Source organism: Siniperca chuatsi, linkage group LG13 (genome assembly GCF_020085105.1).
Source record: "Siniperca chuatsi isolate FFG_IHB_CAS linkage group LG13, ASM2008510v1, whole genome shotgun sequence".
Classification (NCBI taxonomy): Eukaryota; Metazoa; Chordata; class Actinopteri; order Centrarchiformes; family Sinipercidae; genus Siniperca; species Siniperca chuatsi.
In genome coordinates this window covers 20,599,307-20,617,968 of record NC_058054.1, presented here as the reverse complement: position 1 = coordinate 20,617,968, position 18,662 = coordinate 20,599,307, and the positions used below count along the sequence as shown (strand labels likewise).

General features: G+C 42.0%; 1 protein-coding gene and 1 long non-coding RNA gene across 2 annotated transcripts in view; one reads left to right on the top strand and one right to left on the bottom strand.

Annotated features, from left to right (window-relative positions):
* Positions 1-10,906, top strand: part of LOC122887529 (SH3-containing GRB2-like protein 3-interacting protein 1) — a 43,491-nt gene extending 32,585 nt beyond the window's left edge. Inside the window, exons 13-26 of the mRNA XM_044220835.1 lie at positions 399-462; positions 602-672; positions 777-851; positions 970-1,038; positions 1,132-1,890; positions 3,678-3,799; positions 3,983-4,133; positions 4,678-4,789; positions 5,076-5,231; positions 5,330-5,462; positions 5,556-5,758; positions 6,578-6,642; positions 7,039-7,203; positions 7,357-10,906. Coding sequence (XP_044076770.1) covers positions 399-462; positions 602-672; positions 777-851; positions 970-1,038; positions 1,132-1,890; positions 3,678-3,799; positions 3,983-4,133; positions 4,678-4,789; positions 5,076-5,231; positions 5,330-5,462; positions 5,556-5,758; positions 6,578-6,642; positions 7,039-7,203; positions 7,357-7,379 — 2,168 coding nt within the window. The 3' untranslated portion in view covers positions 7,380-10,906. The remainder of the gene's footprint in view (positions 1-398; positions 463-601; positions 673-776; positions 852-969; positions 1,039-1,131; positions 1,891-3,677; positions 3,800-3,982; positions 4,134-4,677; positions 4,790-5,075; positions 5,232-5,329; positions 5,463-5,555; positions 5,759-6,577; positions 6,643-7,038; positions 7,204-7,356) is intronic.
* Positions 7,041-12,145, bottom strand: LOC122887537. The gene is made up of 3 exons (XR_006380565.1): positions 12,113-12,145; positions 11,769-11,990; positions 7,041-7,178 (listed from the first exon to the last, which is right to left on the bottom strand). It is a non-coding gene; the product is annotated as an uncharacterized LOC122887537 (long non-coding RNA).
* Positions 12,146-18,662: the final 6,517 nt, after the last annotated feature.

The window sequence follows — 18,662 nt, the reverse complement described above, 5'->3', positions numbered from 1 at the left end:
TTCACCATCTTTAGCGTGTCAACATGCTAACATTTGCTAAATAGCACTACTAAACACTATTACACAAAGTACAGCTGAGGCTGATGGGAATGTCATTAGTAATAAACCAAAGTATTGGACAGTCTGAATTTTTGACCTGATGATGGCTCTCGATGAAAATTTAAGGGATTGGAATTCATCCTGAGGGGAACATGAATGTCTGTATCAAATTTTATGGCAATCCATCCAATAGTTGTTCAGATATTTCAGTCTTGACCAAAGTGGTGGACCAACCGACAGACCGATGTTGCCATCCTAGAGATTGCCACTAGAGACGCTAAAAATAAGCTTTTTGTGATAGGAATTCATTCAAATAGTCGAACAGAGCAGCAGATGAGTTTCTGTTATGTTTCTCATAGGTGAAGAGATTGCCAGACCCAGACGCTCCACCCCCACACCAAGTCCTGCCCCTGAGACGCCAAGGTCTGACATTCTTTTTGCAATGTTGACCACTGACTCTTATACAGTCTGTATGTTATTGGAGATCTGCCTTGAGTAACGGTGGAGCAGGAATTTTAAAAAGTAGAACTTGTTTTTGATTGTTGTATGTCTCCTCATGCAGTGACAGACTGTCGCAGAACGTTCCTGCCTTTTTTGGGCTGCCTTCAGAGACCAAATATGCCAGATATGATGGTCTGTCCCCTATTGATTGGACATCACATGAATTGAAGTGTCATGTAACAGGTGCAGTTTACAGAGGTGACATTTATCGTTTCTTTGTCATTATCCAATCACAGTGGTCCCTACTGAGCTATGGGGAGACTCGAGACCACGCTCAGAATCCCCGCTGAGCAGAAGTTTCCCAGCAGGAGGTGAGCTGGCATGAATGAACCTCGCTTTATCTTTGTTGGGGGAGTAACATCTGTATATATTTGAAATGTTGTAATCTGTAGCGCTGAACTGGCCTGAACTGTCGTCCTTGTTTTGCAGCTCCTCCTCCTCTTCCTCCAAAAAACATTCCATCAAGAAGTCATTACGGCTATCCTTCGGACTCTGCTGGTAAATGTAGCTTTAAAAACAGCGTTATATATTAATCATACAGTTAAATCCCATGTGAGCTTTAATCTCAATGCTACCTCTAATTCTTTGCAGTTGACCTACCCAATGGAAGGGCAGCTCGCAGCTCTGCCCCCATCTACCTGAACGTCCTGTCCCCCGCCTCTTACCGAGGCTCCCCTGCCCCTGACCTGGACGACGTGTTCAGCATTGACAGCCCCCGCACCACTGAGGACACAGCGTCTCCCAGATGGGTTACTTTCACTGACGACAGACCCCCGCCGCCCGATGAACCCGCTCCCCCTCCGCCACCGGATTCTCCTCCCCCAGACACGCCCTCGTCCACCCCCTCCACCCCCTGCCTCTCTCCAGGACCGCCGCCAAACGAGCCCCCACCTTCGCCACCACCGTTTTCTCCCGGGTCTCCTCCTCCTTTCACGCCCCCAGACTCACCCCCCTCCATCGTGCTCGGACCTCCTCCCCCGGATGAACCAGCCCCTCCCCTGCCTCCCAACTTCTCCCCCTGTAATTCGCCTCCTCTATGCCTCGACGAGGAGGCGATCGATGAGGAGGTGCTGCAGTTTGCAGAGTACTCTTCGTCCCCCGCCCCCATCAGCCCCGTGCCTCCTCTTCCAGCAGAGCGGAGGTCTCCTCGGGCAGGAGTCACATCTCCCCTGGTCCTGGGGGGTATGGGGGGAAAGAGGACTCCAGAGGGAGTATACCTAAGAGATGATATCCCAGACTTTGTGGGTTCACCCAGAGAGCTGACATTGAGCTTCAGGGGTACGCCACCTCCTCTCCCTCCAACCACCTATAGGTCTATTATGTCTTCCCCGGGGCCCTACTCAGGCAGCAGTGAGTACTCTGGTCTCTTTCTAAATGTATAGCCAATTATGCTGCCTCCACACAAAGTATGATTGGAGAAGCGTGTTTAAACTTTGGAGTGTCCTTTAGCTTGGTTTGTTTGAAAAAGTGAGACTGACTCTGCCTTCAGTGCCACTGAAACATCACACAGAGATGCTTGAAATGCAGGTCCTCTTGCCTCTTTGCGTTTACGTTTTGTTGGGTGTTAGAATGTAATCTGAACCAGCCACAGAACCCTCACCACCATCTCATGAACAGCACTCGCTTTTTATATTTGCTGTTAGTTTTTTTAGTAAATAAAAACACTAATATATTTTTATGATGGTAGAACCAACAAAGGAAAGAAGTATTATTTTGACTTGCTGACTCATTTATAATATAGGAAGCTTTCTTCAGAGCAGTTTTACAAGCTTGTAGCAGCTGATACAGTGACAAAATGTCAAGTTAAATTCTAATATAATATAGCCCTGTTACTTTGACTAATAAAACAACATTATATTAAAAACCAAACCAAACCAGAAATATTGATTTCATAAGTGAGGTAACACTTAATTAACTGATAATGTAGTAAAAATGCTAACTACTATTAATGGAACTTGTAAGAATGGAAATAATTTGATCACTTGACTACGTTCATTATGAAACCACATCATCAGTACAAATTGTAACACATCTTTTGAAGTTAGAGTTGCTAATCCATGTAACTATGCAAACAATTTATTACATTACAAAATTATATTTTCCTTCCATTTAAAGGGAAACTTTCATTATTACTTTCTTAGTTAGAGCCACACAGGCTAATATTGGTCGTCTAGTTGACTTCTTCTAGAAAGAGTTCAACTACTGGTCCCTCCTACATTTTCACTAAGACACTTGTCTTTAGACACAACAGTCTGAACATAAATCCAAACTAACTCAACCAATTTCAGTTCTTAATAGAGAAAAAGTATGTATCATGTGCTAATTTGAAGTAAATGGGTTTCTTACTGACATCTAGTGGAATGATTGTAAACTAACAGCCTCTGTATTCTTAATTCTCAGCAATATTTCCTTGGTGTAATCATGTGAGATTACATACTTCTTTTATGCCCCTCCAGTAACTTTAATATAGGGACAGATGCAAAATTTCATTTCCAATTTAAGGTCCCCTTTTATAATATACAGAACATGATGTTGCTGTTTCTCTTGGTGAGCACTGACAAAGAAGCTCCAGTTCAGTGATTTTAGATAGTGGACATCACATGTCAGACCTTTATTAAATTACAGAACCTTCAGCAGCAGCATTTAGTGACCACCTATGTTACAGCACAGGGTCAGGTGTGTGAGTGCGGTCATGTCAATGAAGTTTTCAAGTGGGCATGTTTCATCTTTTTAGATGAATCAGACCCACAACAACTCAAAAAAGCTAAGCAGTGCTTTTATGGCACCTCAGAACCAGAAAGACAGCTGCTCCCATTTCTTTTTGCTCCTGAAAAGAGTTAGAAGTAAGAGGTGAAGTTTTTTAATTCATAATAGAAGTGAAATATGGTAAAATATCACAAACTATAACCGCTCTTCAGACGGACAAACAGAGCTTTGCTGAGCTGATAGAAGTGAATACAAATTTAATTTTGGTCACAAGTTACTGTCTAAAGTACATTCCCGTGAGGGTGTCGGCATACAGTACTCGCTCTGTGAACAGTGGCATGAGTAGAAATGTTGGAGATGATGCTGAATGAAAATCTCTCTCACTGTGATCTGAAGGCAGTGCTAACCACAGACACTGGTATGTGCTGCAGGCCCCTCGTCTCCAGCTCGTCCTGCCACGCCTCAGTCTCGAGGCAGTCCAGTCCCTCCGCCTCCTCCTCCTCGACCGTCCTCGCGACCAAAGCTGCCCCCAGGGAAACCAATCACAGACTTGGTACATGTGAACCGCCTTTCATTTCTCTGACTCTGTCTCCGTTTGCCTTCCTCTCCTTTTATGACTGAAATTGATGATTAATTCTGTATGTTCCTTGATGAAAGAAAGACATTTGTCTTCCTTTTGTTATTGTGTTTTGTTTTCACTGTAATCAAAGTGCGTGTTGTTGTGTACTGTCTCCAGTCTCGGCCCTTCAGTCCGCCGGTTTCAGGCAGCCCCCCACCTCTCGCCCCCCTGGCCCGGGCAGAGAGCTCTTCCTCCATCTCCTCCATTACCTTGCAGAGTGCAGCTTCCACTCCAACCTTAGGAAGGGACCTTAACATGTCCACCGCAGGTACACTACCAGCAAGTCCTCTTGGTCGTCTTATTTTTCTTTAGCCTCACATCTCAGTCTGTGTCCATGTTGTCTGTCGCTCATCATTGTGGCCTTGCCTCACAGTCTTGTCCCTCTCCATGATTCTCTCCTCCTCATGTCTCCGCTCACTCAGAGGCCTCACAGCCTCTGGTATGGTTTGACCATGGCAGGTTTTATTTAGCTTTTGAAGGTGAGTCGAGCCAGAACGCTACTGTAGTCCCACTAGTGCATGGACTGAACGCACCTGCCCTCCTTTCGCTGCAGTCCTGTCCACGCTCATGTTCAGTTAGCCAGAATATTGCTGCCCATCCCATCGCGTGTCCTGCTTACTCACCTAGAATCTGGTTTCTAGATGGATTGTTGAGTTTTGATTTTGTCTGTTTGCTTTTGTTTGTTTATACTCCCCTATCCTCTGCGTATAACCCATAGCTGAACATTTGAGCACATAAGGAATGACACAAGAGAATAGACACAGTCTAAGTGTAGATTTTAAAGGTGTTTTATATGTGTGTGTTTTCAACAGGAGGCTCCAGAGGACCCAGTCCACTCACCATGGGACCCCAGGACACTCTGCCAGTGGCAGCTGCCTTTACAGAAACCATCAACGCCTACTTCAAAGGCGCAGACCCCAGCAAGTAGGCCCACATTTCCCTGTTTTGGACAGTGTGACCCTTACAGATGCAATGACCAGTATGGATTATGGATTGATGCACTGATGAAATTCACAAATGATGGAACACAGAGATTTTGTTATGTGTAGCAAGATGAAGAACTTGTGAGTCTCTTTTATAGACTAATAAAGTGAATACATTCCTGGCAGCTACAAATCGACTTCAGTTTTGATACTAAAGGCATGCTGGGAGTCTATGTTTTTGTTCAGCATGATCTCTGAGATCTGCCTCTTGTCTCCCTCTGTCCCAGATGTGCTGTGAAGATCACAGGGGAGATGGTGCTCTCCTTCCCTGCGGGCATAACCAGGCATTTTTCCAGCCATCCAACTCAACCCGTCCTCACCTTTAGCATCAGCAACTACAGCCGACTGGAGCAGGTCCTCCCCAATCCACAGCTGCTGTGCTGGTAAGAATAACATTACAGGAAAACACGCACACAATTGTATCTAATTATGGTGCTCACAAAGTTCATGGAGTAACGTATATGTACCTCTCATCCCTCAGTGATTCCACAACAGACAGTGTAGACACCAAGGAGTTCTGGGTGAATATGCCAAACTTGATGAGCCATCTGAAAAAAGTGGCTGAACAGAAGCCTCAGGCTACATACTACAATGTGGACATGATCAAATATCAGGTATCAAATATCTATTTGTCTGTGTATCTACTATGTGTCGATCTAACTACAGAATCTATCCATCTCACTGGTTTGTGTTTCTTTGTGTCTCAGGTGTCAGCAGCGGGGATCCAGTCCACTCCTCTGAACCTGGCATTGAGTTGGCGAGGCGATGCCACCAACACAGACCTTAGAATAGACTACAAATACAACACCGAGGCCATGGGCGCCCCCATGCCACTACACAACATCCACTTCCTGGTTCCTGTGGATGGAGGCATGGCCAAAGTCCAGGCCATGATCCCCCCTGCCACCTGGTAAGGATTCCTTGCATTCAGGACCCGTTCTAGGGGCTCATGTAGAGGGGCTAACTGTGTGCTCACACCAGAAGCTTTATGAGCTACAAAAGTGACCGGCAGTCATTCATTTTCAATGGGAGCTGGCGACGAGAGGCGCCTGACGCCGTGGCAGCAGCGAGTGGCGCGATGCCAGCGACCAGAGCGATGAGTTGAAGCTGAGCGGAGCTTAACTTTATGCAAATTAGCAGCGAAACACTGAAGCAGCAACCAATTGCAGATCATCTTCCTCCTGTAAACGTCTCCCTATGTACTGAAGTTCCTAGCAAATATTTGTTCCGTACTGACAATGGCGGAGAAACTGATTGTTGCGGTCGCCGGTTTCCCAGAGTTTCCTGCCCCCTGGCGAGGGCTGGCAGCAAGCATCCAGAGCGCCCAGCGGCGCTCATGAAGCTTCTGGTGTGAGCGCACTATAAGGCCAACCTAGCACCATTCCCTACCCTTCCACCAAAATAATGGGATGTTTAGATGCTATGTTGTAAGTTTCATTATCTCATGCTGATGCACTATTTACCATCTATGTACTTGCAGGAGCTGCTTATTTTGTCATAGTCTGTATTTATATGGTGGAATTTGTATAAAGCTGCTGGCTAAATGGTCAGTGCATGCCCAGTAATAGAGATATGAGCATTTTTATATTGTTTTTGAGCTTCAAATGAATGAATTCAAGTTTTTCTGTATTAGCTTGGACATGGACTTAGGCCTAATTTATTTCCTGTGGCTTAATGCATATCAGACAGCAACGTATCCTCTGTAATGTGGAATTATTTTCTCATAAAGGAATTCAGAGCAGCAGACAATACAGTGGAAAATCCCCAGCCTCTCTCACAGATCTGAAAATGGAGGTAAGTGTTCATTTTTGTCATGTTCTTACATAATCGTCAGTCTCATTATGTTCTCTCTTACGTCACTGGACTTTAAAGCCGTAATCTCAGATACAGTATGCAAGTTTTTGCCTTGAGGCTAGAAGTTTATTGGTATTGACAGTCTTTTTTCACTCATTTGGTCAAGTTTCATGCCTGAATGCAGCATTAATGATTCCTGGTTGTCGTCATTCTTCAGTCAACATCCTGCGTTAATGATTTTAGTGATCAGTGGATGGAATGATTTATAATTTTTATTCTTTAAAACTAAATCTGATCATAAAACGGATCATTTCACTACACAAAGTTTCTTACTGTAACAGAAACTCACACACACAAAGAAAACAAAACTATCAATACTGTATCTGTGTCCTCCAGGAGTAGGGGCTCTTCTGGGCCGGTTCCAGATGACAGAAGGTCCCTGTAGACCCTCACAGCTGACAGTCCAGTTCACCAGTGAGGGGAGCACTCTGTCAGGATGCGACATCCAGCTGGTTGGGACTGGCTACCGGCTATCACTGATCAAGAAGAGATTTGCTTCAGGTCAGTTTCAGTATCAGACATGTGTGTGAGCTCATAGTGGCTGACTTGTCTTCATTTTGAGACAAATTACTCTTTGGTTTAGTCATCTAAATGCTCACAGACGCTCAAGGCCGATCTTCTCCGCTCTCTGACATGTTTCGTTTTGCTTCACAGGGAAATATTTGGCAGATAATTAGTGGACCTGCTTGTGAACGGAACCAAAAGAATCAATGGCTTTTGACTGTGAAGACTACGGATCCATCCCATAATTAGTCCATTTGAAACTTTATCTTTAGCAACCATTAGAATCAATGGTTGAGATTTAACAGAACACATAACACACACACAGATGATATTTGATTTCATCATATTCAGTAGACTGACTGCTGCTGAGTTTATGCAAGTAAATACAAATCATTAGTTTTGTGCACTTGGAACAGTTTTGGGCTTACATGGAATAAAATATAGGGAAACTCTGATTCTTTGTTCTTGTTAACATAATTGTGGATTCATACAGTGATCCAGCCTTATTCATTGCAGTTTCTTTTGTCTAACTGGTTGTCATTGCAAATGCACTGTAAAAGATAATGTGAATAGATTATATAATATTAAAACAATCTTAAACAAGGTGGAAAAGAATGGAAAATGTAAAAAAAAAACGTGTAGTATAGGGTTGCTTTGCAGTTTTATTCCTATAAGTTATAGGTTACATGGTAATATCTGATTTACACTGCCACCTCAAATCAGATTTTTTTTCCACCATGTGTGACCGATCTTTATCGTTGTCTAACAGAATTTAGGATTCTGTGAAGACAGCCTTTGAAATGTCACACCCTGTTCTATCAGTATTGTGATTAAAGGTGACTGGTCAGTTCACATTTCAAAATGACCCGCAGCGCTGGACTAACATCACCACTCTTAATCTGAAGGTGCTTTTTATATGGAATTATATTTGTGCCACAAACCGGATCGCATGATGGGAAATTTTGAGCACAGTAAAACTTTGTTTGCAAGCACATGAATTAGATTTTGTAGAGAAATTATCATCATGCAAAAAATACTTTAATTTTATTAGAAAAAAATGTATTTTGGTTCGCAATTAATTTAAGTTTAAAGTGGATATTATCAATATTTTTTATATTAACAATGGATCATATAATTACTTTTGTGTGAAAGAAGTTGCTCGTAGGGACAAACCCACAGAGAATTATCACCCGAACAGCGTCATTTAGCTCATTGTTTTGGTTTTCCAGCCCGCACCCTAACTGTTGTGGTTGACTCTCACTGCCCTCATCGCTCATAGACCATAGTTTTTGTTATCTGCAGGCAGCTGTTTATTAGCAAAAAAGCTCTGATAAACACACTGTACGCAACCCGCCTAGCACCAAACAGCAGATATCATAGTTAGCAACTAGCTGGTGAACATTGTGGAACATTTAGCAGCTAAACAGCCAGATTTTTCCCTCAGGTGATGGTAAAGACTAAAAAAGGAGAGAAATATTGGACTTACATTCATCAGATGGACAGGACACAACTCCAAAATAATGTTACTGCGTGTCAGCTGAATGTGTTAATCCGTGTTAATGGGCAATTGTTTGCTACATTCCCACTTAAATGGTGATAAAATGTCAGTGTTGTGTTCACAGGTGATTTCCACTGCCCCCTAGTGGCCAAAAAGTCAGTAATTGCAGGTTTAAATTCACTTTTTGTGTGTGACTATGTTAATGATTATAATGCCTTGGCTGTGTAGCTGACTATTATCAAGTTAGCCAACTAGCTTAGTTAGCTACTGCATATCTGACAGACGTTAGCTAGCTACCTACCAAGACAGCTAGTCTGCAAGCTAATCAAATACAGACTAAGTTTCAACAGAATTTCAAAAAGGTTCATAGAACCAGGTATGTAAGCAAACTTGTATTAAGTGTTTATACTTTGTGTTTGGCTGTGATGTACATGCTTACCATTCTACTACCACCTACTCACCAGATAGGTTTATTATTGTGCGCTTATGTGGATTATAGCAAACAAATAAATTGATTAAGCACAGAATAGATTTTTGTTTGCTCAAATTAAATTATGCTTGATTGATTATAATTTCTCTATAAAATATTTATGTGCTTGCAAACAATTTTTTTTTTTGTGCTCAAAATGTCCCATCCCGCGATCAGGATTGAAGCACATACTGTATGTAATACTATACTATTACACACACAGCCTTCACCACTACTTTGATGGCATTTTGCCGTTAACGGGTTATGTGAACAGAGAGTTGAAACTGTCAGCAAATCAGTTACATCAGAACAAAATCATTACATTACCTCTACAGGCACATGCAATGCTGAGATACATCACATTTCCCACATCACAGGACTTTAGTGGTATTTGTGGTGGTGTGAGAATGGTCAAATTTTGTAATAAAAAGGCGATACTAACAGAAGCTGCTACTTTCACTGGAACAGTTTGGTTAATTTATTCTGTTAGTGTTACAGAAATTATGTTTGAAAGGGCCTTAAGATGTATGAAGCATACAGAGCCAGCTGTGAGTGCCATACGGTGGTGAAAAGGAGCTTTGAGTTTCAGGAGAAATGTAAAGGGGACCTGGGCTGACGATTGTAGGAGTTGCCTTTGATGCTGCTTAAAAACCTGGCCAATTCCTTTGACCATGATCTTTGATAGAGGTCTTGACGAGTATTATCGGGGACATCACAGAGTAATGAAAAGAAATGTCTATCAAGAAGATGGCACTATTCATGTCCCTGTTTTATTTTCTTCCTTTTCCACCATGTTGAATAAACGTTTTATCATTTTCTAATAGCAATATTTAAAAATGTAAGTGTAAATAGTGTAGATAAAAAGCTATGTTTCAAATATTTCTCCGGGCATATGGATGTGTCTGTGATTGTCTCTTGGTTTATTGATGTCAGTGCTCATAATGCATTAGGTTCTATGTAACGACACCACCACTCTTCATCTATTGTTTTACATGTGGGTTTCTTGTACAAAAGAAAGTGTTACTGAATAACTCCAAACGGTGCCGCCTGAAATCTGCATTTGTCCATCACTAATCTTATCAATGCAATACCAATTTATGCATTTCAATAAGGTCATGATACGTGTGTTATTGTAAAATTGTGCTTTGAGAGAAGACTTTTTTGCCTTCACTTAAACCTCCAATCTCTGTTTTGCTGTTGTTGCACCTTCAGAAACCCATTGTCAATAACTTTGGCATGTATTCATTGATATTTCCATTCCATGCATCTGATATAGGTGTTTGACATTCTCCTGTGTTTGACTTGCACACAAAACACAAATTAAATTTCATTAATAAAACAATTCATGGCTTCATGTCACCTGTACACATTGATGCTGTGAACATCGCATTTTATAGAATGTTTTAATGTGATGACTCACAGTTTGGGCCTGGTTGTAAAAGTTTATTTAGTTCTTACAAAAAGAAAAGAAACATTTCTTTTGGTTCTGTTAATAATGCTTATGTTTTTCTTTGCCTTATTTTCCTAGAGATAGTCCTCCAATATGGGCGGGTTTCTGTAGGTTTATTTTTTTCTACAACTTTTTGGCTGTATTCCTTTCACTGCATTAGACACAGAATATGCAAACATTTCATGTAAATTTCCCATCCAAAGATTTTGAAAGTAAATATATAAAAAAAAATCAATATAATGTAATACCTGTTTTACTTGGTAATAAAGAAGAGGAAATATGAGACATGTATCTCCCTCTCATTTGTTGAAAGATATAAGCATATAAATTTGAAGTATACTTTGGGGGTATCGGTTCCTGTAAAAGTGAATCACTCAACCTGATTTCCATTGTTTATCTAAGAATATTTCATTATTCTTCATCACTTTATTCCTAAGTTCCACAAATCCTCAATGGGGTTACGTGGGCCATCGGAGAGGAGAGGTTATGGGGACAAAATATTATTTGGCTAGCTGAGGAAACCAGGTCCATTTAGTCAGTTTTCTTCTGAGCACATGCACGTCCATGTTGGGTTAAAAGCTGAGGTTCTAAGTTCATTCCTAACCTTGGAAGTGCTCCATAAAAAAGGAAATGTGAACATCTACAATTCCATGACAACTGGGCCAACTCCATGCTGATGAAGATCATGTGGTATGATCGAAAGCTCCAGATCGGCTGCTCAGTACCCCTTGTGGTGAGATTGTTTCTCAATGGCTGTTTCCAAGGTCAAGAATAATCTCAATTTAGGTCCACTTAGTAGCTTTTTCAGGAGCTTTCAACCACATCTCACGTTCTTCATCTGCAGATGGAGTTATGAATAATGTATCAGTAAAACGAAATGTGATAGTGATGATAGCAGATGAAAACTATCAGATGTGGTTAAAAACTAATAGACCTTGGATTAAGATTTGTGTTTTTATCAAATTATTATTTCAAAGGATGAACTTGCGCGCATTATTACCTTATTATTCACTATCACCAGCCCAGAACTTACACAGTTTTGTAGCCATAACTTTGACATAGGACATGGGCATTTAAGCTTTACTCATTTAAAAAAAATACAAATTCACATTACAGTCCATTCCGTAAAACAACTGGACACTCACCCTCTGAACAGCCTCGACTTTCCCGTTGATCTGAGCCACTTGAGTAAGTATGATGCGGTCGTACTTCATCAGGTCCATCCGCAGCAGATGATCATGGACCAGCCTCAGCGCTATGTGACCTGCGAACCGGCTCACTGTTTCAGTCAGCTGAGGAACCTGGCTGGCCGTGGCCGCGTTCAGTTTCTCCCGGGTGTCCAGCATTGTGCCAAAGTACTCGTAGTCCTGAGAGGGAAAACCAAGATGTGTTGAGAATTACAGTTAGGAAAGATACATCCCATGAACAAACTTTAATGTAAATGGTGCAAAAACATTTATTTAACTTATAGTACAGTGGGACGACTTACTGAATTGAATTGGCTCCCATCCGGAAGTCATTCTCAAATGTGAAAAAATGGACCGGGAACTCAGAAATTTAAGCTACTCTGTGTTACATAAGCCCTGCCCTCAGGAAGGAGTCTACCTGAGTATCTGTTGATTACTCTAGCTAGATTCACCTGAAACTGACCTAATAGTTTCCATGATGGCCCAGTAATCAGTAATCAGGCCTATTGTTTTCTGGCTGCACCTCCCTCATCACTGTTAAGTACCTGATTAGCATGTGATTGGCGTGACCAAGGTGCTAATACTAGTGATGGGAAGTTCGGCTCTTTTCAGAGAGCCAGCTCTTTTGGCTCAGCTCCCAAAGAAGAGCCGGCTCTTTCGACTCCTGAACGGCTCTTAATTTAGGATTTTTTGTAGGCCTTTATTTTACCATAACTTTGCAAAAATTAATGCTTTGTCTGTTGAAAACCCTTTCATGTGCAGTGTTTTTATGAGAATCCTTATAATTGCCTAATTTTGTGCATTTATTCTGTAACCCTAATCCTAACTTGCAGTGGACTCCACTCCACTGCTCAGGCTGAGCACTGAGCCAAGCAGCGAAAGGAAAAAAACTGGGAACCGGCACTCAGCCGATGCGAGCCAGCTCTTCTGATTCATTACAAAGCATCGGCTGTAACACTGTAATGCACTACCAGTGGAATAAGAGCCATGCATGTGATCGTCCTCAGGAGAGAGGCCTGCTCTGTAAGGTGCATCAGCTGCAGAAGGTCAGATGGGTCCTGTCTCTCTTAATGCATTTGTCACAAAACAAACATTTGATAATAACTAATCAGAACCATTCCGCTTTCATAGATCACGCTTTTCTGCACAGTTCTTATACATATTATCATACACATCAAAGGAGTCATAATTTCTATAATAAATGCACATTAAAAAAGTAGGAGAGAAACAATGTCACAGTATAGAATTTCTGACCACTGAGTGAATTTTCTGTTGATTCACTGATATTTGACACTGCAAAGACTCTACATGGCCTTCTACTGCTGCTGTTGAATGTTGGCTAACGATTGCCTTTGAGTAACAAAAGGTGACAATTTTGTGAATCCAGCTGACTACATAGCCTGATTCATGATATTAGCCAGTACCTAAGGTAACCAAATACAATGTAATTATTATTTTTACTTAACAGGTGACATAGGTTAGTAATGTCTAAATATTGGCTTATCACACACTTAAACACCCTTTTGTAATAAAGGTTCACAAGTATAATTAGGGGTTCAAGCCTTTTATGTTTGTGGCGTTTAAAAAAAAAGTAACTGGAAATGATGTGCAAGTGCTTCCACAGAATTAAGAGCCCAATCGGCCACCTGGTGGCGCTGTAATTAAGGCCCAAAAATGCTATTTTGAACGGGCCACACGCCTCACACCTAAGTCCAAATGACTTGAAATTTCTCTCACAAGTCCATCTCAATCTGCTCTACAAAAAAGCCACTAGGGGGCGCTACAAATGCAAAAAGGCTGGGCGTGGCATAACAATCAGACTATAAATCAGGCATTGTTTGTCCAATCATAACAAAATCCCGGAACTGCCGCTTCTGGCTACAGTATCATATATAATATATGTACTGAAAATAATAAATGGTTTTAATGATGATTATCAAACAGGTGTGAGAAATGTAAAAGTATTGACATGTTTTGACCCATCTGGCTTGCCATATATTCACTTCAAAAGCGGAGCTCTTTTTCACTGTAAACGTATAACTTGTTAAGCAATAGGTCAAAAACAACACTGCAACTATTCTATTGAAGTGACATTTATGCCCTTTTGGAAAATTACCCAGTGAACAACGCTGCTACACAAAAACAACAGCAGCATCACTTCCATGTGCACTATAAAAGCACAATGGTGGGCAGGTCAGTGGTTTTTTTGTTCAAATATGGCTAGGACAAAAAGGGATGTTGAGAACAGAAGCAGTACAAAGTTACACCAGGTTTCTACAACAATACACACTGGACAACAATGTAGAAAACACAAATGAGGTTAGAGAAAGGCTGTCTGATGCCCTGTTAACGAGGCATCATTTTAGACAACAAAAGGCCATATAACCAGGTAAGAGAATTGTGCCTGTCTTGTAGCCACATTCTCTGTTCACATGGCACGACTCACCTTTTAAAAATATATATTTTTAAACATGTATTGGGAGGGGATACCAGTGCCTGCTGCACAACATGATTTTTCCAAACTCTTGCCTGCAGCAGTCATTTGGTTTGCACTCATTTGGGTGAAAATGAGACCTATGCTTTCAAAGCATTTGCAAATTACTTTCGTAGGTGACATATGACATGGTGACATGTGTGTTCACCATTATAGTGATCAGGTGCTGCAGGAGCGTCTGTCAGTGTATTGAGCCAATGAAGGATCATACGCATCACTTATACACCTACTGTACACACACACACACGCACACACACACACACACACAAGTCCGACAATTGACACATATCATCCGTTTACTGTATATAATCTATCTCACGCACACGCATACACGTGCGTCAAGTCATGGACACAGAATGGTGACGTTTGACCGTGGTGACGTTAGAGCAGCAGGTCGTTAATTGGTCATTTGCACTTGGACTTGACACAAGTTGACCTGATGCAAACCTGTCTGCTGGAAAGTTGAAATCTTGGATATCTGACCGACTGGAAAACAAACTGTTGGATAACTGAGCTGAAGACGAACCTTGAAGAAAACTACAGCAAAACCTGCCTGCTGAAAAATGGCTTTTAATGGAGGAGCCCCTGTGGAGGAGCACCTGCTGACCAGAGTCAGACGCTGGATCATTTACCTTGCAGGTGAGACATCTTTCAATGTTATGCTTATGTTATGTTTATTAATCTTCCTGAAAGGAAGGAAAGGAAGGGGGTTTCAGTGCAAAATGTGTATTTCAAAATGGTAAATTGTTAAATATAAAGATAAAGAATTATAGAATTTTAGTTGCCCTGTTAGGAAACCTCAGTTTTTGGTGATACACTACGTTTTCTCGGTATAAAATGATTGTTATATGGTTAGAATGTACTAAATTTCGCGGGACAGGCGAAGAACATTTTAAGAAGTGTGTAGTGATTTGAAAAAACTGATATTTTTGTTTAAGGGCATCAAATTGTCCAAATTTGTCGTCGAAAATTTAGGAAAAAATATGGCGACTGGGCCATTTTTAGAATAATGCCAAAACGTGTTTTTCTTGTGCACCATGGAGACGATGGAACTTTTAGGAGCAAGCGTCAGAACATCAGAACGTGCAGGCGTAAATAAACCAGGGCCCATTCCTCTGTGCGGATAGTTGAGTTTGCTGGTGTGATTGTTGAAGTTTAGCTTAAAATGTATCCGGAGACGTTGTCGGAGCATCGGGTCCTTAGTTTGTCACATATGTGAACTCATTTTCCGATGTTCCTCAAAATGCACCAGCAGATCAATATTGTTATGAGTCTGAATGAAGGAGATCAAGTGAACTAAAGTATCTGATAGTCATTGGATATCACGACTAAAAGCTGTTGTGTTCAGTCATCACTTAAAGCTTGTAATTGACATGTTAGCTTTGTCATAACATAGAAATGTGCTTTGTTCGTGTGGTATTTTTATATGAAGGGAAGAGATGAGTGGTTTGTCATGCAGTGACTGCGCGCGTCCTGCGTCCGAGATGCCACCGTCTCCTCCACGCCGCATGACTTGCAACTCATAAATTGGGAGAGTAAAATGAATATAAGCAACTAGTTTGCCGTGCTAAGAAGCGTAGGTTTTTTGTTGGTTATTTTGGAAATGCCCTGTTGTTAATTGCGCATGATTTAGGTTTAGCGTGCGTAATGGCGCACGCAGTTGTGTGCATGTCAAACTTTTTGGCCACATATCAGTGTTTTACACAGATCGCAAACTATAGGGAATCCTGGAGGCAGTGACATCCTGTCAGAAACGCACAGTTCACATCATCTCTCTACCTCACTGAATAGCGTCAGAACCACCTGTTCCCACCAGGGCACGATGATTTCCTTTCTATTTTTCATTTGCATTTTTAATATAATTGAAATGCATTTTGATATAATTTTTTCTGACTACATGTTATTGTGGCAAAGAGAAACGTGTTGTACAGTGCCTGTACACAAGAGACATTTGATTACCTATGGGACGTAATGATCACATTTCACGGCGTCCTCGCGGTCATTGTGGGGGTCCAGTTCTTTGGGTTCTTGTATTTTCGTCTAAGTGAGGCTTCAAAGCATGGCTCTGGGTGCTGGAATCTGAATCCAGGTCCAGAATAAAGTTGACAGAGCTGTGCGTAAAAGCACGTGACTGGTGATGATGTGCACACTGCCTTTTTTTAAAGATCATTTTGGACCATGGCTGTGGCTTCACATGGAAATAGCATTTCCACAATTTGCTCTTATTTTAAATTTCCTAATAAATCCTGACATAGTTGCTTTTTGAACCAGACCAAAACAAATACTTTTCTCCTAAGTTCTACACTGACAGTCCCTCATTACTGTTTCCACAAGTCAGAATGGTGTAAAGTCAAATATGCCACAACAACTTGCAAAGCAAAACTTTTAAATATAAACTGATGATTACATGAGAGCACATATGGAGCTAACGATTAGCTAGCATGAATGCAGCATCAAATCACTCATCCTGTCGTAATATTTCAAATAACGGTTGCAGAACTGCACAATATTTGACATCACTTTTAAAGGTGGTAGTGGCATTGTGTTTGTTGGTGGCTTTTCTAGTAGTAGGCCTAGTCAGTGTTGTGCAAGTTCACACTTTGAGCTAGCTCAAAGTTCAGTTCACACAGATTAAAATTAACTAGTTCACATTCATTTCATTAGTTTTTTTTACTTAACAAAATGCTGTCAGTTTGATTTGGATGGAGGAACTTTGCAGCTGTTGGCTCGTCTTACCATTTGTTAATGATTTCTTGTGATCATCATTCACTCGCAGATATTTCCCAAGACTGGTCGGATGCTTCAGCTCGATGTGTCGTTTCAAAAATCTGTGACAAAAAACAACAGCATGCGGGTGTCGTAAAACAGTGCGTGAAAGTCGTTCATTCCCGCGAGAGTGAACAACGCTCACGCACTGTGTTCACGTTCATTTGTTGCAAATGGATACGTTCAGTTCACCGTTCACCAAAAACATGAGCATGTTCAATGAATTGCGCTCTTTGAGCGCGTTCATGCACAACACTGGGCCTAGTAGTAGTCATTTTCTAAGTACTTACCAGAAATTTACTTGGCCAAAAATGATTAAGTAGGCCTTTAAGCCTCCTGTTTTATGGAAGTGCAGAATGTGACTTTTTTATACTTTTCTTCTTCTTCAGGTGGCTCCTTTTTGCCTTTGGGTAATGAATGCCCGGATGCTGAAAGGCCTTCTGATGACCCAGTCCCCCCTGATGACCAGGAAGAGGAAGAAGAGATTGACGTTGTTGGGCTGGATGATGTGGATGGGCTTCAGGAGGCTGAGGTTGAGCCTCATGGACGTAATAGAGACTTAAATCATAATGCTGAAGAAAATGCCAGACCTCCCTCTCCTCCACTCCAGCAGTTCCCACCACCACACTATGGGATGGAGTGGCAACAACAAGGTCCTGCTGTTCCCTATGCTGTTCCCTATGCTGTTCCCTATGCTGTTCCTATTGCGGTTCCCTATGCTGTTCCTGTTGCGGTTCCCCATGCTGTTCCTGTTGCTGTTCCTGTTGCTGTTCCGCATCCAGTTCATTACGCTTATCCTTATGCTCATGCTTTCCCTCCTGCTGCTCCTCATGATGAGCCTGCTTTCCCTCCTGCTGCTCCTCATGATGAGCCTGCTTTCCCTCCTGCTGCTCCTCATGATGAGCCTGCTTTTCCTCCTGCTGCTCCTCATGATGAGCCTGCTTTTCCTCCTGCTGCTCCTCATGATGAGCCTGCTTTCCCTCCTGCTGCTCCTCATGATGAGCCTGCTTTCCCTCCTGCTGCTCCTCATGATGAGCCTGCTTTTCCTCCTGCTGCTCCTCATGATGAGCCTGCTTTTCCTCCTGCTGCTCCTCATGATGAGCCTGCTTTTCCTCCTGCTGCTCCTTATGATGAGCCTGCTTTTCCTCCTGCTGCTCCTCCTGTTGTTCCTCATGCTGCTCCTCCTTTCCGTCCTGCGCCTCCTTGTGCTGTTCCTCATGAGGATCCTGCTTTTCCTCCTGCTGCTCCTCATGCTGTTCCTGTTTTTCCTCATGCTTGTCCTTATGCTTATCCTAATGCTTTTCCTCATGCTGCTCCTGCTTTTCCTTTCGCGTATCCTCATGCTTTTCCTCATGCTGCTCCTGCTTTTCCTTTCGCTTATCCTCATGCTTTTCCTCATGCTGCTCCTGCTTTTCCTGCCCCTGTTCCTCACGCTGAACCTCATGATGCTCTTGAGGAGCTGATAGCCAGGTACCGGCACGAGCAACCTGAAGAAGTCGAGGACTCTGAGTTGGATTTCTCTGAAACAGAGGATGAGGACTCTGAGATTGATGTCTTGGAAATAGACGATGAGGACAGGATTGAGATCCCTC